Source organism: Mesitornis unicolor, unplaced genomic scaffold (genome assembly GCF_000695765.1).
Source record: "Mesitornis unicolor isolate BGI_N332 unplaced genomic scaffold, ASM69576v1 scaffold22711, whole genome shotgun sequence".
NCBI lineage: Eukaryota > Metazoa > Chordata > Aves > Mesitornithiformes > Mesitornithidae > Mesitornis > Mesitornis unicolor.
In genome coordinates, this window is record NW_010166110.1 from 35,505 (window position 1) to 58,438 (window position 22,934).

At 35.0% G+C, this 22,934-nt stretch overlaps 1 protein-coding gene across 1 annotated transcript in view; it reads right to left on the bottom strand.

Moving 5' to 3' along the window:
* Positions 1-22,934, bottom strand: part of LOC104548754 (sodium channel protein type 3 subunit alpha-like) — a gene marked incomplete at its 3' end in the record, with an annotated part of 58,929 nt that overhangs the window by 35,501 nt on the left and 494 nt on the right. The window contains 13 exon segments of the mRNA XM_010194860.1: positions 1,267-1,505; positions 3,731-3,863; positions 5,472-5,819; positions 10,066-10,358; positions 12,791-12,794; positions 13,264-13,470; positions 13,615-13,756; positions 14,635-14,698; positions 15,005-15,277; positions 16,126-16,217; positions 16,915-17,043; positions 18,449-18,538; positions 19,423-19,541. Coding sequence (XP_010193162.1) covers positions 1,267-1,505; positions 3,731-3,863; positions 5,472-5,819; positions 10,066-10,358; positions 12,791-12,794; positions 13,264-13,470; positions 13,615-13,756; positions 14,635-14,698; positions 15,005-15,277; positions 16,126-16,217; positions 16,915-17,043; positions 18,449-18,538; positions 19,423-19,541 — 2,133 coding nt within the window.

Here is a 22,934-nt window from a genome sequence, read left to right on the forward strand (position 1 = left end):
GAATAGAATTCACTGCATATATATAGTCCTAATTAAGGATACTGGGTTGTTACAAAGGTAGTTAAAAATATGACTGTTGCTAGCTTAGAATAAAAAAAATAAAAATATGATATGGGAAAAAGCAGAAAACCTTGTAAGTATAAATGGTTGGACAGAAATAATTCTAACAATATGACAGACCAACATTTTAAAATACAATAGTCTGTAATCTGTGATGAGTATAAGAATATGCCAGCAATTAAAATCTTTGTCCAGGAGAAAGGAAACTGTAATGCACACAAGAACACGTAGGTAGCAAGTTCATTTTTAGTTCTATTTTTAAAAAGAGTCATAGAAGGATGTATTACCAGTACATAAAAGGAGAATGTTCAGACTTTAGAAGATACTCTGAGAAATCTGTTCCTGCTCCATTTAAATATTAGCAGACTTAAAAATTTGAGTGATTAGTTCAGAATACTTGGTTGGTTTTGATTTTCAGGGCTGCATGCTGAACAAGACCTCTTCTGTGTGAACTATTGGTGGTTACATGATATGGCAAAAAATTTAAAATGTATGGATCTTATTCTGAAACAAATACTTGCAAAGTTGAGTCCTCTGCTTCCTGAGCATTAGAAGCAAATGGAGAATAACAGTTGACATTTAAGTGTTATGCCACATTTAGGTATCTGCTCAGAAAAAGAATTACATGTAACCCTAAATCTCTGGATTAGGTTAAAGTCGGGCAAGGCACCACTAATAAACTTACAGATACAAGGCGCTTTTTATTAGAGAGTAACTAATAATATTCTAGGTTCAGAAATATTTTTTAGTTACTTAAAGTGGCAAGGACTGACTGCTACCAAGAAATATGTCTTTCTTGGAAATGTATTTCACTGTAGCATAACTGAAAAAAAAATATATATATAATTTCTGACATCTGAATATTTCATCAAATTCTTACAGAAGAAAATATTTTCTGTGATGGAATATCACTACTATGGTAAAAATTAAGTAATATACCTTAACATTTAAAGAAAAAAAACCAAGGTAGACCTCAAGAAATGTGACAATCCAGTGAAGACTCCACTTCCACACATGTTCAGTTATTTCATTATAGTAGTTACAGAATAGATTCATAAGAGTTCCAGCAAAAATAATTTTATCTCTGAAAATCATATATACAGTTTCTAAACTGATTATACAAATCAACCTGGATGATGCATTTATGCATTTCTTCTTTTAGCAAAGTGTATTTTTACACCAAGTAGTGTATGAGAAACCACTTACCAGGTTCCCCACAGAAAGGACACTGCTAAACTGTTCTGTCATTGGGTAATGTTCCATGGCCATAAACAAGGTGTTTAGAACAATGCAAATAGTTATAGCAAGATCAACAAATGGATCCATCACAACTAAATTGACGACGTGTTTTACTTTTAACCATGGACTCCAGCAATCCCAGATCAGGAAAGTATTTGCAAATCTGTACCAGCATGGTGGGCATTTCTGTCTGGATTCTTCAAGCTCTGAAAAAAATAGAAAAAGAAAATGAATATTCCAATTATATCCTCTGGAAGTTCCTGTTTAAAATACATAAAAAGATTAAATAATTGAAATAAACAGCTCACACTAACATGGGATGTCCCTCACTTATGTTTAACCATCTTAAATTTAAGCATCTAACTAATTTAAGCTCCTCTATAACCAGTGGACAGTGAAGTTATCTCTAAAGAGTGAATCATCTTAGACATCTCTCTAAGAAGAGAAATGTGTTTCTTTCCTATGACAGTAGGGTGAGGCTAGACACATAGTTTAGGTTAGTTGACTTGCTTACAGCAGATGTCTTAATTTAGGATTTTAAAAGTTAACTTTACCCCATCGTGAGTGAGCTGATGCATATAATTTGTAAAAGCTTCATAAAATACAAGATTTTTGTATTAAGTATATAACGTGTACCTATTTTGATTTGAATAACTAAAAGTATTGTATTTGCAACCACAATGACCTACTACAATATCATAGCAGATAAATGACTCAGTGCACGTATCTATTATTGCTTAATTGAATCAATATTTTTAATATAGAGAATGTCTGTTTTCTTATTTTAAAAATTATCATTTGACTTTGTTTGAAAATGTCTTATACAGTTGCAATGTCTATCCACTGAGAAACAGAACAATAATATCAGTATTAACAGAACAACTCTGCTCCCAATTATAATCCTTAGAAACTTTTTTCTTCCTTTTCACTGTCAATATTGTCAAAGTTATAGAGGAACAGTAACTTCTGCTGAGTTAATAATAGCAAGGATGAATGTCTAATGTGATGGGATGTTTGAGAACAGAAGATTGATATTTGCTTAAGTGAGAAATACTTAGACTACAAATTATGTCAGAAATGGCCACAACAGTTTTGGTGAAATTTCTGCATAGAGGCATCAGCCCAAATATGAAATTTGCCAGTTTTCAGACATCCCTTAAGAGCACAGGGAGGTCTCCATCATCGTGATACTTATGGGTGATTTTGCCAAAGTAGCAAACATTGCTGGCACTCAACAACTTCTCAAATAATGGAAACTAGATGTGGGTAGGAGATGACTATCTGGACAACATAGTTTACATTGATGTTGTTTCTGGCCAGAAGAATGGAAGGACAAGCACTTCAGCTGGAGGAAGATAGCAGCATCCTCTAAGGAGATATCCTCTCTACCTGGGAGGAGAACTAAGAATTGTACACTAAGAATCAAGAAGTACCAACAGTTCATGCTTACACTAAAGTAGGATAATAACTCAGAAAGATACATTTGTCAGAATGACTTGTGGATACTTTTAGAAGAAAATAGGTGATATAAGCCTGTGATTTCTGGCTAAAATTAGTTTGGGATTTATTTGTTTATCTCTCAGCAGAGGGATTAAGAACTCAGTTTAGAAAGTATATTTCAATTCTGACTTGAAGTAATCTTAATAACACAGTAAACTTCTTGGTAATTTCTTGTCCTTCTGGAATATGTGTTGTAGGACATCCGCAGGGTTTGTCTGACTATAACAGCTGTCATGCTGTGCCGGTAGCCACTAGATAGATCCTCTAAGCTTATAAAAATATTTTAGTGGCATATGTATGAAGTGTGAGTGCACTCAGTTTCCATTAAATAAGCAAACCAGTTTCAATAATGTATGCTTTTTCATCTAATAAATATACTCTTTTGATATATTTTGTTAATCTTTGTTATACTTACCTAAGAAAGTTTAAGAAATGCCTAAGGAAAGCATGTGCATTAGCATGGATTGTTTACAGTTGGTTGTTTTCTTTAAAACCATCTTTTAAATTCCTATTTCCTCTTGTGTATCCTTGGATTTTAAGTCTAAGGGAAGTGACTGTGCTAGCATGTCACTGTTTTTATCATAGCAATTCCTGTGTATCTTAGTTGATTTTTCCTGTTGATGTCTTATAGAAAGAAAATCGGTGTACACTCTGGGACTCTGGCCATTCCCTAGCTATGGTTGTTTTGTTTCTATTACTCTGTTAGTCCACTCAATAGAGCAATATTATCGAAAGTATCGTGACAAAAATGACTAAGCATTTAGAAAGTGTAAATTCTCTTAGAAATGCTCAGAAGTCTTTTGTATCTGATGTTTAGAGATTTCGCATTTCTAGTTTTACATCGACAATGGAAATGACGTAAATAATTTCTCTGAACATACAGTTAGCAGAAATTCACCAAACTGCCTGTCAGGTAAAATGCATCAAATACCTTCCATTGTATTTGTAAGTATGCTGGCTATACTCATTGCTCTTTGTCTTGCAGCAGAATCTTCCAGCATTTCCATGGAAATTTGATAAGAACTCAGTCTTCTTTTTCTTATTTCTGTTTCTGTAGTGGTGCCCTGTAAATAAAATACTGAGCATTAAATCATCCTTTTCAACAGTCAATTAACAATATTTAGTGTATAAATATTGTAGTGATAATCAAAATCAGCTTTGTGCAGCATACTAGACTTTTCTTACACACTGAAAGTTTCTGTTGCTGTAGGAATATCTTTGTTCTTTATTGAAGAACTCAGTGGGAATTGTGTACAGTGCTACAAATAATCAACTGGGGCACACAATACCAAAGCAAAGTAGGACCAAAAGTGGTTCTCATTTAAATGAGTGAACAAAATTTTGATGATGTCTTTTTACTATTGATTATTATTATTCTTTCAAGAAAAAAATGATCAAAGTTTAAACCTGTAACCTTGATTCCCAGCTAGTCATGTTAAATAATTAAAGTGCAAGTACAGAAAGAAATGAACTATTATTTAAGAAAGTAACTAATACAAGAAACATGAGTATAACTCTAGGACTTAATTATCTCTTTAATGCTATATACTGCTTTTCTAACTTGATAAGTGTGGTTGGAAAATTTGAAATGAGAAAAAAATCACATCTTATTAAGCATTTCTTCTACCTTAGTCTCACCCACCACAATGCTCGTACAGAATTTATGATATATTCTCACAATGAATATGCAAGTCCTCTCTGTTTTGTATGGCTTCTAATTATCTTTTCAAAGCAATAGTACCCAGCTCTGATTTAAATGTGCCTAATGTGACACTACTCTGTAGCATGCAGGTGTCCTTACAGTGCTTTGCTTTTTTTCTGGAGTGTGGCCTAGGGATCTAAACAGAGGAGTGGAATTAAAAAGTTCCTAAATCTTGGTTCCTGCCCTACCTGATTCTGTGATTCATGGAAACCACTCACTCTTTTTTTTCATTATTCTATCCCCATGCAGAAAAAGAATAAAACAGATTGCAGAACTCATGAGTGATTTCAAGGTTATCTGAATGTGAAGATGAAAAACCATTTTTGAGCATTCACCAGTACTATTTCTGTAAAGAAGACTCTAGAATTAAATGGCTAAGTCTTTTTTCAAATGAATGTACTTCTGCAATAGAACTATATATGCATAACCATAAGGTCTATGTGAAGATAGGAGAGAAACAAAAATAAAAAGAAATGTGTAATAGTAGAAATGAAATCTCATTAAAATATTCTTTCAGGTTAAATACAATGCCATTATAGCAACCAAAATGCCATACTGAATCCATATTAAAATATCATGTATGAAAAAGCTTGATTTTTTTTTAAGTTTTGAAACATCTTAGCTTCACTTTGCAGGTGTTTTCCTATACATATTTCCAAGTTATATCCTTAGTTATATATCAAATGCCTACCTTTGCTGTTGAGGCAAAACTATGTCCAAACTGTCAAATTATTATTTTTTTTTTCTCCTACGGGCAGATCTCTTGCTGAAGGTAAGGAGAATACAATACTTCAGTAAGCCTCAGACATAGGAGGTTGGGGACTATTTTTCCTCTACGTTCTGTTATTTAGAAACTAGTGCAAGTTATATCTCACAGCTTTAAGAAATGATAAGGCAAGCAGAGCTGAACAGTTTGAAAAATTCCATGCCTGAACCAAACTGTAATCATTACTGGTTTACTTATAATTACCTCTGGTATAAGCTGTCCAGTAGGTGAAGTTAGGGTTGAAGGTCCTCCAACCAAGGAAACTACTCCATTGCAATCCACAGTGCTGTGCATCTTCCCATTTACTGGAAAGGCTGGTACCATTCTAGAAGACACACTCGCCTGACTGATGTTACTGTTGCGCCGTTCTCCGTGTCGATTTGGAACAAAGAGAGAATCTCTTCTGCTCTCATTGTCTTCAAGAGTGCTGTGCTCATCATCAGCAAAGTCATTTTCTGATCCTATATCCTTTGCACGACCTCTGAAACTGAAAATGCTTGTTTTGCTGTTGCGTCTTGGTGAGAACAAGGAACCACGAATGCTCAGCAAAGACTGTAAAAGATATAAAACAAACCAAAACAAAACAGAAATAGAACTGAAGTTCTACGTTCTTGGCTTTTGAAAGAATAGTTACAGGGCTAGTCACTTTTTTCTTCCATTGGGTGTGTCCATTAGGGGAATGTGCTCATTAGGGGACCTGAAGTAGAGGAGAAAAATTCTTTTTAAGGTAATGTAGCAGGACTGAGGAAAAGTTGTGCAGAAGGCTTAAGTAAGGTTGGGCAGTTTTGAGCAAAGAAGGCAGGTTGAATTGGTACAGACCCATGACTGCTGGAGACTGTTCTCAAAATCACTATCAAAGTTATGCAGGTATTTGTCTCTTATTCCTTCTTTTAGAGGATAGAGCTATTTTTTTTTCTTTTCTTCCCTTCTTCATTCCCTGGATTCCTAGAGATAACCATTGATGAAAATCACCAATCACTGTTTTCTATTCTATTTGCTAGAGGCAGCAGTAATCTCAAGTTTGGTACTAAATTCAGTCTAAGCTGATGTAAAGATGTCCACCCTCTTCACAATAGGCTCAATAGTGTGGGAATGACATCTGCAGTACTCTAAAACTGGAAGACAGAGGCAACAGCTTGGGGAAGCTCTGGAGGCACAGTGTGAACATGACGAGTAGCACTCTTGGGCATAGCATTCCTCTGGGGGCTATAGCAAGCTGCACACCTACCAGAAGGTACCACTTGACCATCAGGCAGCTCAAAGCAAGTATTCACCAGGGACACAGCTACCTAAACGTATCCTCTTACAAATGAGAAAAATAAATCGGTGGTTGTTGGTAATTCATCTTTTAATTACAGTAGAAGCTAGTTAATGGAATGTTCTTCTCCCTTACTACATATTTTATTAACAGGATTCATGAATAAATAAAATGAGTACTAATTGTGGAAAAAAGAAACCTTGCATTAAGCTTTCTTCAGTTCTGTATTTGTACAATTCTCCACATCTTTGTACATCAAAAACCTGGTTCGAGATTACTCTCAATTTTTCACTAGTTTTGCAGGTGGGAGGTGCTTTTATGTAATAGCAGTGGTTTTTTGTCCCAGGATAATTAAAGTGAAAGTGGAAGTACATTTTAATATATAAGCCTATATTAATACTGTGAAAACCAAACACTGAATATATACATATATCAATACGTATGTATCTCTGTATATGCATACTCAGATTTAGAAATACACACACACAACGTCTGTGCAGAACTGGTAGTACTGACTGTTTTAAAGGCTGGCAGGTGTTTACCATTATGAGATATATTTTTCCTACTCTTAGTGCTATACCAATTTTTAATAATTTGGCCTGGAATTTTCTATGCTGGCTGTCAGCCTCAGGCTGAATTACAGCCAGATGGGTTTGCTAACCCATTTATGTAAACTTGGCTGGAGAAACAGTGCTGTTTTGCTTATGCTGAAAGATAATTTTATCCAAAAAAACCCACTAGCTGCCATAGAGCATGACACTGAATTCTGCCAAAGCGGTAAACTAATTACTGCAGCCTTTGTGCATTTCTTTGTAAATGTATTTGGCCAACCTACAGTCCTTCAAAAAAAATCACGTGCTCACTAGGTTTCATCTGACTACCACTGGTTTTTTAGAGAATGTTTCCATGGCTGCTATGTTTTGTTCATAGTCCAACCTTTCCAATACGTATTACCATGCTCTGAGCACAGCTAAATGGATCAGGCCTCTCAGGGATTTAGGAGGAGTAATGCCTGCACTGAAAGTCTTTGCTGGATTAAGACAAAAGTTATAAACTAAGATGGCTGCAATTCTAACACATGCAGAGGTAGAAATACATGTGTCTACATGCTCCTGGAAATTAAGGACTGAAAGGAAAGCCTTGCTTTTGTTGCAGGCTGCATCATTCACTTGCGCAGGGAATATTGTGTCAAAGGACAAAACCTCTCTAGGACTGGCTGGGCAGATTATCTCCCTTTACCGTTCTACTATGTTGTTTCATGCTCTGCCACTCTGTTTCACCAGGGCACTAACTGCATGGCTAGCAACACAAACCAGCTCTTCCTTTACCCGTTCTGCTGCCCGTAATCCTTCCACTCCTGTGACAGCTCCATTTTAGTTCAGTTATATGGAGACAACATCTGCTCCAAAGCATTTTTACAACTGCAAAAAACAATTACCAAGACAATTATGCTCATTTAGATTATTTACTTTATTCAGGTTTCTTTGTATTTTAAAATCTTAAATAAATTTTAAAAAAAAATTTCAGATGGTCACTTATTTCCTTTAGCAGTGTAATTCATGTCTCAAGATGAGCTTTCCTGTCTATTGCACCATTTCCTTATTTTCTTTCAAATCTAAGACATATACAATATTTGTTTTCACTTGATTTTAATTGATTTTAATTACTTATTCTACAACATGAATTCACATTTAATTTTAATGTTATCAAAAGTCATTTGAAACACCCTGTTTTCCTAAGCTTCTTAGGTTTCTGTGGAAGTTTCAGAGTTCTTCATGACAAGCTTTCTAAGAGTTTCAGCATATGAACAAATACATGCAACAATGTTTTACTGTATGTTAATAAAACTACAGATACTTTTTATCTGTATTATCTCTTTGTATCAAATTCTCCTCCATTTAGTATACATATTTCTGTATTAAGTACTTTTTCTGTACACCAAAAGATGTACTTAATATAAATAGAATACATTCCTTAATCAGTCTCTTCAACAGAAGTATGTAGAAGAGTATCAGGGAATTTAGACCAGACAATGGAGAAGCCTATTATCAAGTAGTTAAAGCACAGGACGAGCAGTCAGGAATTCCTTTCCGCTCAGACTTCATCAATGACTCACTGCCTCTTCTTCAGTGTGGTTCGGTCATTCATCATCTGCATCTATGAGCTATGGACACTTTTATATGTGTGTATATATATATGTGTGTGTGTATGTGTGTGTGTGTGTGTGTGTGTGTGTGTGTCTAAGTGAGACAGAACTCTGCAGTCTAAGATGAGATCCTTGACTGCAGGTCCTTTATCACCCTGACTCAAAGCCCATTCCAATTAATGAAAGATTTTTTGGAGAAGCTTTGCATAAAACTAATAGTACATTTTATTGGATTGAAAATACCTTTTTACAATATTTCTCAAAGGAGTTGAGCTAGATTTAATAATTTGTTTTTCTTATATTTTATTTATTTCTTATCCAGAGAACAACCTGGTCATTCTTCTTAATGATAATGAACAGTACTTCACTTAGGAATGCAAATGTATCTTTTTCAGACCAAGCATCATCCATTATACTTGACTAATTACTGAGGCTTTGTCTCAATTTAAGCTTTCCTCCCCTCAGTACGTATACTTCAGTGTGAAGTATTTCTGCCACTGAATCTCAAACTTTACATCAATCTGTAAAATAACACACTTGATACAAACACTAAATAGTATAAATGTTGGTAGTTAAACACGGGTAGAATTGGTAGCTAAATGTCATCTGTTGGCTGAGATCAGACAATCATTTTGAAGAAATAATTTTTCAGTGATTTTTCTACAACTGCCTTAACTGTGTGGAGACTTAAAATAAGCAAAGGTATCCTTAAGCAACGGAAGAGATCCTTTGATTTAAGGGAGTAGAGCTTTGAAGTTTGGACTAAATGATTTCCAGAGGTCCTTACTAACCTATTTTTTTCGATGATTGTATAATGAATTTCTAATGAACAAGAACAGTATGACTGAATTATTATAAATACAAGCCTAAACGATCCCTATATATTTTGTCTTTATTGTGGAATACTAGAGCTACTTTTCTCGTTATCTACTATATAAAGAAGATAATTAAGGAAAGCTATAGAAATTAATCATAGTGCGGAATTTCCTATTCAGGATATTTTGATGATATGATCTGCTAAGATAAACCCCATATTTGTACAGTTTTGAAACGGATGCAGAACAGAGAAATTATGGTTGATTAATGCAAATATATGAATACTAATCAAAGAATCTTTGATTCTTTCTCCAAGCTACTAGACATATTATCAGAAATACATTTTCAAAAGTTTTTTAATTAAGTTTACAATTATTCTTGGTAAGTTCTTTTTTATCTCTTTGGTAATAGAATGGGTCAAACCACACATATCAGACTGTACCACTGCTAACAGTACTACAATTTTTTTTTCCTTTTACTCATCTTTTACATAACTTCCAATAGGTAAATCTGCTGTTATGTCAGTCAAAACCAAATTAGAGTAGAAGTACATGATATAATAAAAAAGAGTGCTGTACCTGGTGGGGAGATGTGAACTTTTTTTCATATGTGAGTTGACTTCCTTCTGTGGAGAAGCGGAAACTTTTCCTTCTGATACTGTCTTCTGACTCGGACTTGGGGAACTTATCGATATCTCCTTTGTCCTCTGCTTCAAACATTTCTTTCTGTCTTCTTTTCTTCCTTCTGTTTCTTCTATCTTTAGCACTCTTTGAGCTCAACTTTGATGCTTCTGAAGAACTTTCCAAGAGTTCTCCTAATCCCCCTACACCACTGAAATCTCTTGATGCAACTGATGCTGCTGCAACGGCTGCTGTTGCCTGTCAGGTTACAAAGCAAAGTATTCTTGTAGACCAAAAATGAACAATTTCACAGGCTTTTATCAACTGGTTTTATTATGACTGTGGTAATACTGCTGGTTGTACAGCCTTAAGTATGCAAATATACACAAACAACTGAAGATAAACTATAGAGTCATATAGTTCCTCACTGTTTAGTAGCATGAGCTACTTGAAGCATCAACTTCAGCAGAACAATAGCTTCGCTATTCCTTAAAGACTTGCTGCACAAGACAATGGTCTAAAATTAAGGTAGTCAGAAAAGTATACACAGGAGGGGTTTTCATGTATTTCAGACCAGTTTCCCCATTTTCTCTCGAGAAAAGCCCCACAACATGCTCTAATTTGGCTGAACCCTTCTGAATCCTTACAGAGAAAGCTAATCCCTAACATCTACCATATGAGTCAATGTATCACAATCCAGCTAGCAGCCTGCAAGTAGTTGAATCCAGTCTTTGCTCACTGTCTTCACAGCAGAGACACTCCCCTCCCTTTCCTTCTACTTTCACTGGCACCAGGCACATCCTCCAGACATGTCTTCAAGCCCTCCTTCCCTCCATCTCTCTTTGTGTTTCCCCTCCTGCATTTCCCGCTGATTTTGGTACAGATACACAAAGGTACATTTATTGCCTGTTGCTGCTGCAGCCAGAGAGGAAAAAAGTTTTAGGCTTACTCTCTGATGGAAGGGAATGAGATGGCTTACTGGAGCAAAGAGCCATCCCAAAACTCAGGACCACTATCTTCATCTGTAGTGGTCAGCCTACCTGATTACTTCATTAGGGAAATTGGTTCATTTAGTCATCAAATAAAGGAATAATTGAGAGTGTACCAAGTTCTCTTGCTAGAAAGAACTGTCTGGGAGATTACTATGAAATTCTGAAGTGGAAAATATGTTTAGGAAGCTGCTAGGCTGCTGTGAGCTTACAAAAAAGGGTAGTATGAGAAATGGCTAGAGACATCTTATATCTATAGATAAATTATATAGATAAAACAAAACATATATAGCGAAACATTTTGTTATATAGCAAAGATGACTAGTAATTATCCAGCAAAAAATATTACATTCAATGCCAAGTATTTCAGGAATGGTGAGGCATCTCTACAGCAGGAAAGGATAGTTTAAAAGCTCATAGTATTAATGGCTTTCTGCACCACAATATACAACTCATGCTATACAAGTTGCCCTGATACACGTTTTTTCTGCTAAATGGAGTATTAAAAGGATTCCAAAGTGTATATCACTTCAAAAAAGTGATAAACAAGATTTTGTCTTACTGGTTTCAGAATATCGTCCCTCAAATGTTCTAACAGAAACAAAAGCAGCAGATGCTGAGTCACCACTCACCTACTTCATAATACAAAAACCAAACATCAAACAAGGGGAGCAATCAAAAGACCGCTATGATGACTTCAGGATGAATAGGTTCAATGTCAAAGAAGTGAAGGGATGAGTCTCACTCTCATTTCCATCTCAACAACCAATTCATCAGCTCAGTGATTCACCTTGTAATGCTTACTTTCTGCCAATACTTTCACATACAAAAGGAATCTTGACTGTAATTCTGTTTTTCTTATAATGAATTCAGTGGTCATGCATTTTTGTTAGAAGTAACAGCTTTCCAGGGCCTTTATCCAACTTTGCTCGTAGTCTCTGTTTCATATGGTTCTCTTCTTCTTCCTCATTCTCGATCTGCTTCATCTATCTCCCCACTCTCAAACACACAAACATCTAGATGAGCCTCCTGGTATCTTTTGATATAATGTGATTTAGTCCCTTTCATGGATGAAAATATCAGGGTTTTTTTTAAAAAAATTACTCTTTGCTGATATTTTACTTTTTTAAAATTTGATTTTTGCAGGATTCTACTTTTTTTTTCTTTAGTGGTTTGGAAGTGATAAGGTTTAACGACTAAAACAGAGACATGTTAATTATATTTCACAGGTCATACATAAAGCTTTCTTTTCAAGAAAAAGCTGAAGGGTTCACTTTCTATTAGGACTTTATAGAACCATTCTAACTTAGTGAAAATAGTTGGAAAATACTATAAAATTATAGTTTCACAGAAGATTCTAATTTGCTAGCAATCTATAAATACTGTCCTGTCAAAAATGACTACACACCACACGAAAAGATCATTCCACAAATTAGACAGATGTCTGACTCACAGAGCTGAATTCCTGCATATATTTTACTTTCAGATAAGAAAACCTCACACAGAAGTATCTATGAAAATTACTTTTTCTCATAAAAAGTTAAATAATTTTCCTCTCTTTTCAAAGAAAACAAAGATTACTTTAAGAGAATTCTGAAGTAATACCTTTGTTATAAATATTGCTAGTCTGTTGTAAGGGTATATAAACTTCTGATTGGCTTCAGTGTGAATGAATTAGGCACATGCTTAAATACCTTGCTGTACAGAAACCTAAAAGTACACTGATTACAATCCTTATCTCTACTTTCTGAATATTGGAGAACTATTAAGTACAAGAAGTCTGGCAATTCTCATTCAGACCATAAACTAGAAGTAGCGTCACTAGCCATGTTGTATGCTGTTTATAAGATCTGTAACATAAAAGCATTGTGAACTATGACTACTTCAAGTCAGGTTTCTTAGACACCCTTATCACAAATATTTTACTTCACAGTCTTTTGGTGAACTTAGTATCACTCTTTTCTGTACCATTAGCTTGGTTTTTTGCTAACTGATTAGTTCCTGATTTTCATTGGCTGTTTCCACTTTTATAACTCACACGGTAAACAAGACTTTTTGGGGTTTTTTTGTAATTCATTGCACAGTTTGTACATAGTCTAATTCATAAAAGACTATTATCCTTACTGTAAGAATAAGGCTGCTCAGAAAGTACAATTTCCATCATTACCTGTGCTTCTTCTTGTTGTTTCTTCAGTTGTTCCAGCATCTGTTGAAATTCTGCCTCTTTCTGCTCTGCTTCTTCCATGGTTGCTTGATTCTGTTCTTCATAGGCCATGGCAACCACAGCCAGGATCAAGTTGATCAGATAGAAAGAGCCCAGGAAAATCACCAGAACAAAAAATATCATGTATGTCTTCCCAGCAGCACGTAGTGTCTAGGGAGTAGAAAGCATTTGTATATATTATTCCACCACTTATCTTTGTTACCATTATGCTCTCATCTTATGTACAAATAAGTCTATTTGTATAAATTTTTATGTCACCTACATTTTGGTTTTTATGTCATAAAAATTTCTTACCAGCTGATACAGATTTTCCCAGAAGTCCTGAGTCATTAGCCGAAAGAGTGACAAAAAAGCCCAACTGAAGGTGTCAAAACTTGTGTAGCCATAGTTGGGGTTTCTACCAGCTTTCACACATATATATCCTTCTGGGCACTGCCTACATGAAAACCAAACAGGAAGTACTTAGTCACAACTTTTAGTTCCTTCTAGAACACCTTTATTATCTTTTTGAACAACAGGCAATATTTTTCCACAGGAAATCCATGAATCACAATTTAATTCATTCAGAAAAAAGGTTCTGAGAAATGAACTAATATGAGAGTAAATTATAATATGCTTTCCAACCGTTCACTGGTTGAAATGACCTAAATAACTGAATTCTCCTCAGTCACATTTTGCAAGTAAAATCTTTATTCCAAATGAATAATTTGCTGGCAGAAATAATTGCTAAAATGTTGTTAAGCTTACAGACAGATTAAATAATATTATTAGCTAAATCCAATTGTACTGTTAGGGATCCTCCACATAATGCTGGAAGATATTTTTTTTATTAAGCTTCTTCACTGTTGCCAGTTAGGTATTGGACAATTTTAGCCTCATAATTGGGCACATGTGTATGACAGAATTTGCCAGTAATGAAAAAGAGTTAAGCTTGGAAAAAAAGATTCAGTCTTAAATTACGAAGTCACTGCCGTACTTTCTTCATATTGTAGGTATTCTCTTTCTCAGTTCTAACCACTATTTTCACCCTACTTTCTTCAATCAGTACATCTGCGAAATAGACTTTACAAAAGTTCAGATTTTATCATTAACACTGACATAATTTTCCAATCAAGCAGGAAGAAAGGCTGTTACTGAGTATTTCATTTAGCCAAAGTGTAAAAGATTTTGACTTAAGTAAGAGATCATTGTTTAGCAGAAAAACTTTGTAAGTTCTGTAACACTGATAAATTTGGAGTTGCAACTGGCGTGTATAGGTTTAATGTTATTGCTTTTTCTACAGAACATAACAGAGGATTTTTGAAAGGGTCTTACCCTGCATCAGAGCTATTACCACAAAGTAGGGCATCTCGTTGTCCTTCCAAAATGTAAAAATGAGCTGTGTAGAAAACATTAGAAATATATGTGAATAAATCAAATGAATCTGAAAGTACTACAAAGTAAAATATAAATAATTTGTAATAAAATCAAAGTGGCTAGCTGCTAATCACTTTGTAGTTTATTTAGGAGCCCTTCTGGTTACTGTACTTCTTTGTTATATGTGTTTGATCTTTGTCAATCAGTGACTGTAAGAGGTTCTACATAAGGCCAAAATATAAACTGGTCTATACTCCTTGTCTGATCACAAATAGATACATACTACAGCCACAAAGATATTAAAAATAGTTATATCAGTTGTTCTTACTTTCATCCTCAATGTAATCCTTCCAGTTAAATGTGCTCACTGTCATATTAAAAAATGTACCATTTTCATCCATTGTGCTATTAAAGTAGGAAATAACATTTATTTCAAAAGTTGTATTGTCTGGAGGCCACTGCAGGCATTTATTCCTCAAGTTGCCCATGAACAGCTGCAGCCCTATTAGTGCAAATACACTCAGACAAAACACAGTCAGGATCATTACGTCCGAGAGCTTCTTCACAGACTGAATTAGGGCTCCCACGATAGTCTTTAGGCCTGCAAAGAGAAAAGATCCATAAATTTGTCAAAGAGTATCTTTGCTCTTCCCATATAATTAAAATGTCATGCAGACACTTAAAAGAAATTATTTTTATTTCTCAAAAGGTAAAGCTTCATGAGCAGCCTCAGAGCTTGTGAAGATGAATGAAAGAAAAGGATTCATTTTTATGAATACGTAACATACATATATTCCAATAAACTGAACATACAATGTTATTCTCAAGCAGGAAATTTTATCAGTCATGCTTTCCTGTTATTGATTTTATTTCTTAATTTCTCTATGCATTTAATATTTTGCCAATAATTCAGTTTCCAGTTAATATTAAGTATGACTGCACAACAGTACCAAGATAGTATGAAATAGAATTGCAAGTAATTTTGAGGAAAAAAAAAATCATTTGTGTTTGATAAATTTTCCTGTGCAATATTTATCTCATTTTTGGCAGCTTTTTTAATGTTATTTGGTTGTCTTTAAGACTAAAATAAATTTTAAGTGGTGAAATAAAGGAAAAAATTCAAAATCAAGAAAGCCATAGCGCTAAAGCTTTTTTAATATAAGAGAGACAACTTGTCATAATAAAAGGCAGAAAAACAAAGCAAAATAACCCATAGGCCTCACACTTCATGTTTCATGCAACAATCTGTTAAACTCAAAGGCTGATTTTGCAAAATAAAAGAAGCTAATGCTGAAAAGGTGAAGAATCATAATCCAGGCTTATGATCCATGCCTTTTTTTGTTTTCTTTTTGGCAACACGAGCAGTGAACAGCAAGACTTATGCTCAAAAGAAGTGAATTTGACTTCAATGGAATGAAAGTCAGCCTCGGTGTTTAACCTCGCTCTCACCTGGAATGACTGATATTGTTTTCAAAGCTCGGAGAACTCTGAATGTTCTCAACGCTGAGACATTGCCCAGGTCCACAAACTCTGTCACATATCTGTAATAGGGGAGTTCACACACAAACACAATGACAGCACACAAATAACAGTTGGAGATACGAGGGGCCTAACACCTTACACCAACTACTTCTTACCTGGGATTACAGAAATAGTTTTCAAAGCTCTCAATACTCTGAAAGTTCGAAGAGCTGAAACATTGCCTAGGTTTACAAATTCTGTTACATACCTGTAGGATTAAATCACAGTTATTCAGAATTGAGGCAGAGCTTATACTAACTATGTGGGTCTTCAAAACCTTTGTGGCAATATTAGCAATCATACTTCAAAATTTACCTGTCTCTTCAGTACACCTCGCTTTTATAATGTTTATTTTCATTGATTTTGCTTAAATTTCATTGAAGCGAAACTCACTGATTTGAATTTGAACAGCTAATTTAACTAATTATCTTCTAATAGGATAGTGACATGGAGTCAAAGGGACGGCTTCCATTCTGGTGAGCAGAAAAATGTAGGACATGAAATTAGCGTCCCTCAGCAGTAATTACACTACCGGCTGACACTGTGTGCTGGCTCCTGCCATATTTTACTTTGATTTATGAGTACTAAAATGTGTGATATGGTGTCTAAACTTCACAGGATGAAGAAATGAAATGCTTTTAAATCAATATATTTATTATAAAACATTTGCCACTAATTTCATGCCCTAAAAGCTTAAAAAGTTCTTGAACTACTTACGCCATTAAAATGACACTGAAGTCAAGCCAGTTCCATGGATCTCGCAGAAAAGTAAAACCCTCTAAGCAGAAGCCCCTTGCAAGAATTTTGATAAGTGATTCAAATGTATAAATTCCAGTGAAAGTGTACCTGAAAAGCATTAGAGTAGGAATAATGGAATTTCGCATACCTATGCTTATAGACAGTGCCAGTCTTTATCAAGGATGACTTACAAGAAAAGAAAAGTTTTCAGAAGTGAAAGGAGAATATCATTAACCTAACTTGTCCCAAGCACTGAAAAATGTAATTGTTGTTCAGTAGATGAAATTTATCCTGACACGTATATGCTATTCATTTTCTAAAAGGCTGATTTAATCTCAGTTTTTGTGCTTGCAAATAATTTCAGACTCAGTATTTATAGGTACATTTCAGTCTTTGATATTTATACATGCATTCTCTGGCCCTCACAGGGGTGTCTCTTTGCTTGCATTCACAAATCAGGTAGTTGTCTAAGTATTACAAAAAATGAAGAATTTTTAATGTTAAAATCAGAGAGTTTTGTGAAAATCAGTTCTGGATAATAACTGTACTCATGCCTTTAATACAGGTCTATTTCATAAATAATCATTAAATATAAGAAAGCATGCCCATACTGTTTTTCTTGAAGATGTGGAGCATGATTACCAATTTACCTGGTGTGGGAACAACGATTCATTTAAAAACATAGAAAAGTCACTTATAACCAGTGTAAGGCAGGGACGTCCTGAGATCCACACGGGTCTGTGCGGACCTCCAGGATAAAGGAAATCTACCTACAGACCCTACTGCTCTCCTCTCAGACTCTCAGCAACCCTAATGAGACACAGTCACTGCTGAGCATACTAGGAATGGGTGAATACTAGTACTGTTTCTAAATACAGCATTCAGAGTAAGATTCCTTAATGCAGTGAAATAAATAAATAGAAATCAGTAATGGCTATCTGGACAACAGAAGATAATAAAAGAAAGCACAAGTGGTTAAGGCCAGGTTTTCACTAGTAGTATTATTTCAAAGAAAAACACGACATTTCAAAGGAAAACATGTAGCTATATTTTGTTAGAGAACAAACATGCATGTATAACAGTGAACAAGAAAGAAAGAGAGATACGGTTTTCTTCTGTCAGCTCTTTGTTACTCCTTCATACGTAAGGCCCTCTCCTCAGCCATTTGAGTTTCTTGTTGTTAGGGTGTTGTGTGTGCTTGCTGTGGTTGGCACTCGTGAGTTCAAACCAGTGAGCCATGATGAATTAAGATCATGGATACTTAAGCATTGGCCTCACCAAAGACATACAACAATTTTACATGCACTTTTGAAGTTCTGGATATTGATGGAATCTGATTCTTCTTTTGAGGTTGGACTGGATGATCCTTGTGGTCCCTTCCAACCTGGTATTCTATGACTCTATGACTCGGGAAAAGCCTGTTCTGGCACACAACTTTTCATAAATGCTTCTTCTTTGGAATCACAGAAAAACCAAAGACATAAAAATAAAGAAGTAAAAATGTTTAACTTACTCTACATTCTTTGTCCAGTCTGGAGGGTTACTCATGGTCATAAATACACAGTTGGTCAAAATAGTGCACATGATAAGCATGCTGAATAATGTAGATTATAGTTAAGGCATGTATGTCAAAAAAGTATGACAGTTTTATAAGACTGAAAACATTAAAAATTTCAAGTGTGTAAGATATGTACAAATAATGTGACATTCTAAATAAAATCTGAAAATAAAGCCTTGAACATAATTTTATCTATTTTAAATAGTATGCCATCTGGCATGTTATAGTCCACTTACTGTACGGCAATGCATTGCTTTTATAATTATGGCAAGTTTAGGATTAAAAACACATCCTTAAGTCTGTAAAATATGGAATTAGTACCCAAACGTAATTACTCACCGAAGCCAGGGGAATCACTCTAAAAGATCTTTAGACAGAGATTGGTTGTTTACGCCCAAGTTGTTCTTTGGACATGATTGAAATCTATTTGAAAATATTCTCCTTTATTCTGACCTGGATCTTTCATAGGACACCTACCCCAATGCTGAAAACACAATGCTTAAAAAGTATGCCTGAAAAAGCAGCTCTTTCCTCACTCTCTTTTGTCCTTGCTAAGAGAGTCTAGTTCACAAATAGTACTACTGGTCTTGGTAAAAGTGTGACCTTAGATATATTCAAGTGCAATGGTTTGTTACTAATTTGGCTTTAGCTGCAGGGCTTAGTGTGGGATCAGGTCTCCTTTTGTATATAAAGCCTGATATTTAAACTCTGACAGCTTTAGGTGCTTCAGTAGAGAATTCTCTTGCTAGGAATGAAGCTTATACTGCAATTCATATGCGATATTGCTGCTTTTTAAACATCATCATATTTTTAGTTAGCATAGTACACCCACATGGACATAAATTGTATAGCCCTATAAAAAGTATTCTTTCAGTAATTAAATAGTTTTAAATGGCAACCCTTAAATCAACATTAAGAAAAAAGGATATGAATGTACCAAAATCTTGATAGCAATTTTTCTGATGGGATTAAAAGGAGTTAAAATGTACAAGGCAGATGTGGCACTGAATCGGAAAATTGCCTTCCCCTTATTCACTACTATGAAAGTCTGCAAAAAAGAAATACAAAATTAAAAACAGTGTTGACCACATAAATGTCTTTACCTCCTTCTAAAGGATTCCATTCTCCACCTGGAAGGTTCAGGTTCCATTCTATTGTCTATCTGCGGTAGGAAAATAACTGATTTCTATGAATACAGAGGATTAAGCATTCCACAGCCAATTCCCCAATTTGCTACATTTCCTAGCATGTGGACTGAATTCTGATACTATTAAAATTGGTAGGAATTACCAGCATCAATGTCAGTTTATCAATAACAGCAAAATGCTACATTTCATCGCTAAAAAATTTTCAATTTTATTTCTAATGAAGTCAATTATTAAAGTCAGAATTTCAAATTAATCACATACATTCTTCCTTGTGAGAAAACACTAGCAAAACCTAAACAACAAAAGGGCAATTCTAAACACCAGTTTGTATTTGGAATAAATACTTGACAGAAATATATACAGATATACAAGGTGACAAGGACAAACACTCATCATTAAACAACTAACTGTAATTTTAAAATAATTTTGCTTTTATTTGGGGTTTTTAAATACTATCAATCTAAATTATTTGTATCTTCTAAATATGTATCTGTGAAATAATAAAAATGATTAATAAATTGCCCACTGACATCATTCTGAGCAGTCTGAGACAAACCTGTGGTAGAATTTCGCATTCTGTAACAACAAATATTTTCTCAAAAAAATGCTGTTTTCATTTTTAACAATATGCTCTTGCATTCCCCATACGCGAGCAACACATTTAGGTAGTTATTCTATTTTAAAAATTGACCTGATAAATCTTCAGTTCATGTTCACTCTCATTCGGTTCCTGTTGGCAGTCATTGCCTAAGTGTCATTTTCATTCCAAGTGTATTTGTGTATGAGGTTTGCTTGCATCTTTGATGCTGTTCAAAATTTCTTCAGGACATGACTGTTCTTCATTCCTTTTGCCCTTTGTCGATGTTAATGGCTCTGCTTTGTGTTACTATAATAGCGTCTTTTTTACGCTCTCAGCAGAGCTATATAGTATCAGTGTTCTCCACGCTGATTTCCATATTCTGTGAAAATTTGGCTGTGATCAGAAAAATGCTGCCCTCTCCATGGCCTTTACTGTCTATCTGGTCTGCCCTCTGTAAGAGAGAAAGCAAACCCCTCTACAGTGAGAAAGAAGACAGGTAAAGTAGTGTTGCTGGTGCCTGGTCACAGAATAACATCAAGCACCACACTGAGGGTGACAGAGAATGGTTTCACACTCACTGGCATTTCTCTCTGCCCTACAGTCCTTCACCCAGTCAGAAATGGCAGGAAGATGTTGCCTGTCCCAAGGTCACGGCTGCAGCAGAGCCTGAAAACAGACTCCAAATCACATATGATTTTCTCTGCATTGACAAGTCAATGATTAAGAGTAGGTTTTGCTATAAACTGGAGGAGGGATGACTAATTCTAGTTCATCATTTAAGATGTCCATTTGTTTTCTGTTGAGCACATTAGGCTGGTATATAACATAAATACAGATGTCAACTGTGACAAAAGATTCAGCAGTTTACTAATCACTCTCGTTGAATAACAAGTTCATCAATAGCCCGAGTTTTTGCACTTTTGTTCCAAAAAAATCTGACTAGTTTTTCTGATCATTGAAGGTTAGAAAGCATACTTCAGTATTCTCAGGATTTCTGATACTTCATTTGTAGAAGACATGTTTAGAACACTTTAGTTCTGAACTTATTTATGCAACTTTATTCCTGAATTGTTTTGCAGCCAGTCAAGAAAAGAGCTTAGTGCACACAATTGTAAGTAAGAATCTGCATGAAACAGTTGCTATAACCAAAACCATACAAATGAAAGTAACAATTGGCAATACTCCCTCTCTGAGCTTTCATTTCTTTAAATTTCCTTAGTAATGTTAATATTTGTATTATCTACAGCACTGTTTATTTAACTTTGGCAACTGTTAGATTATGCAGTTACATACGGATTCTGCTTTATTTTCCATTCCTGTTACTGAAGCCATAATTTTTAGAACAGTTTCATGAACCAAAGGCAACCACAAATTTAGCCATAACATTGAGACAGCTATTGCCATGATTTTCTCATAACAAACAAAATAACTTTCTTTACACTTTAAAATAGTTCATGTCTTTATTTTTTTATAGTTGCTCAACATCAGGTTTCTTATCTGAATGGCAGCCTGGAATGCCTCAGGCCATCACCAGAGCAAATGTTTCCTTGTTTGCTTCAGAGAGAGAAAAGGAAAGAGAATTCCCAGCACTTGTCCATAAGACACCTCCTGCGTTTTTTAGTTTATGGTTAATATCTGCAGCTTCATCTTCCTTCAATCTCCTTTCCCACAACACTGTAGATCTATCAGGAAATGGGAGAACATCTTGATGCTGCTAAAGGAGCATGCAGAAATAAATAGATAGGGAGCACAGAGGAGAACCTTCTCTTACTGTACATTTTACTAATCTCTGCAGGACATAAGGTATTTTAACTGTTCCCAGACTGGACTATTTCAGATCCTGGAGGAAATTAACACAGTCTACAACAAATATCAGCTAGGGAGGTACACTTATTTGTTCCTTGTCTTTCTCTTAAGTCATATAATGGTAGTCTGTTTCCAGATTGTATGTATCATTGCTAGAGGATGAAAAATAATATTCTCTACTGCAGATCCTGACTTTCAGAAAGGTCAAGTGGTAAACTTCTTACTTAACTGGATCTGTTTGAACTACTCTATCTACCTCCAAGTCCCTGGCTTGCAGATCATGCGAAAATGGGGAGTCTGTATGACTGCAAATAAGAAGAGGAAGAACAACATGTTTTAGGAGTTCAAATTCTTCATGGAGCACAACTATGCTACTAATGGTCCAGTTGTATTATACTCTCACAAATGTAACTCAGCAACATTACTTTTCTCTCACAACTTGTAACTATTCGCTCTGCTCTTTCTGCATGAAAACTCTTAATTAGTCTTCAGAACAACAAAGCTGTCTTTTTTCAATTCCTTCCTCAAAACGTAGTTTTTCTTTTCTTCTAATTGACAGCTGGGCAGCAGGGAACAAGCACATCAAGCAACAATTTTCATTGTGGCAGACCCAAGATTTAGAGTCTCTATATGCTACATATCTATATAGAGATATACTTTATACATACATATAGAGACATATGACTACATATATTGTAGAGCTATAACAGAAGAAAAGAGAAGAATACTGTAGTCCTTTATTTCACTAACTTGGGTGGATGCTACCTGGTTATCTACAACCATCTCCACTGCAAAATCATGCTTGGAACACCTTGTGTGTCATATCCAGTCTTACTGCTACATTGAAATCAGGAAAAATCAGTCATGTTCTCAAGTTCAGACAAGTTCAAGGAAGCTATATCTTCCC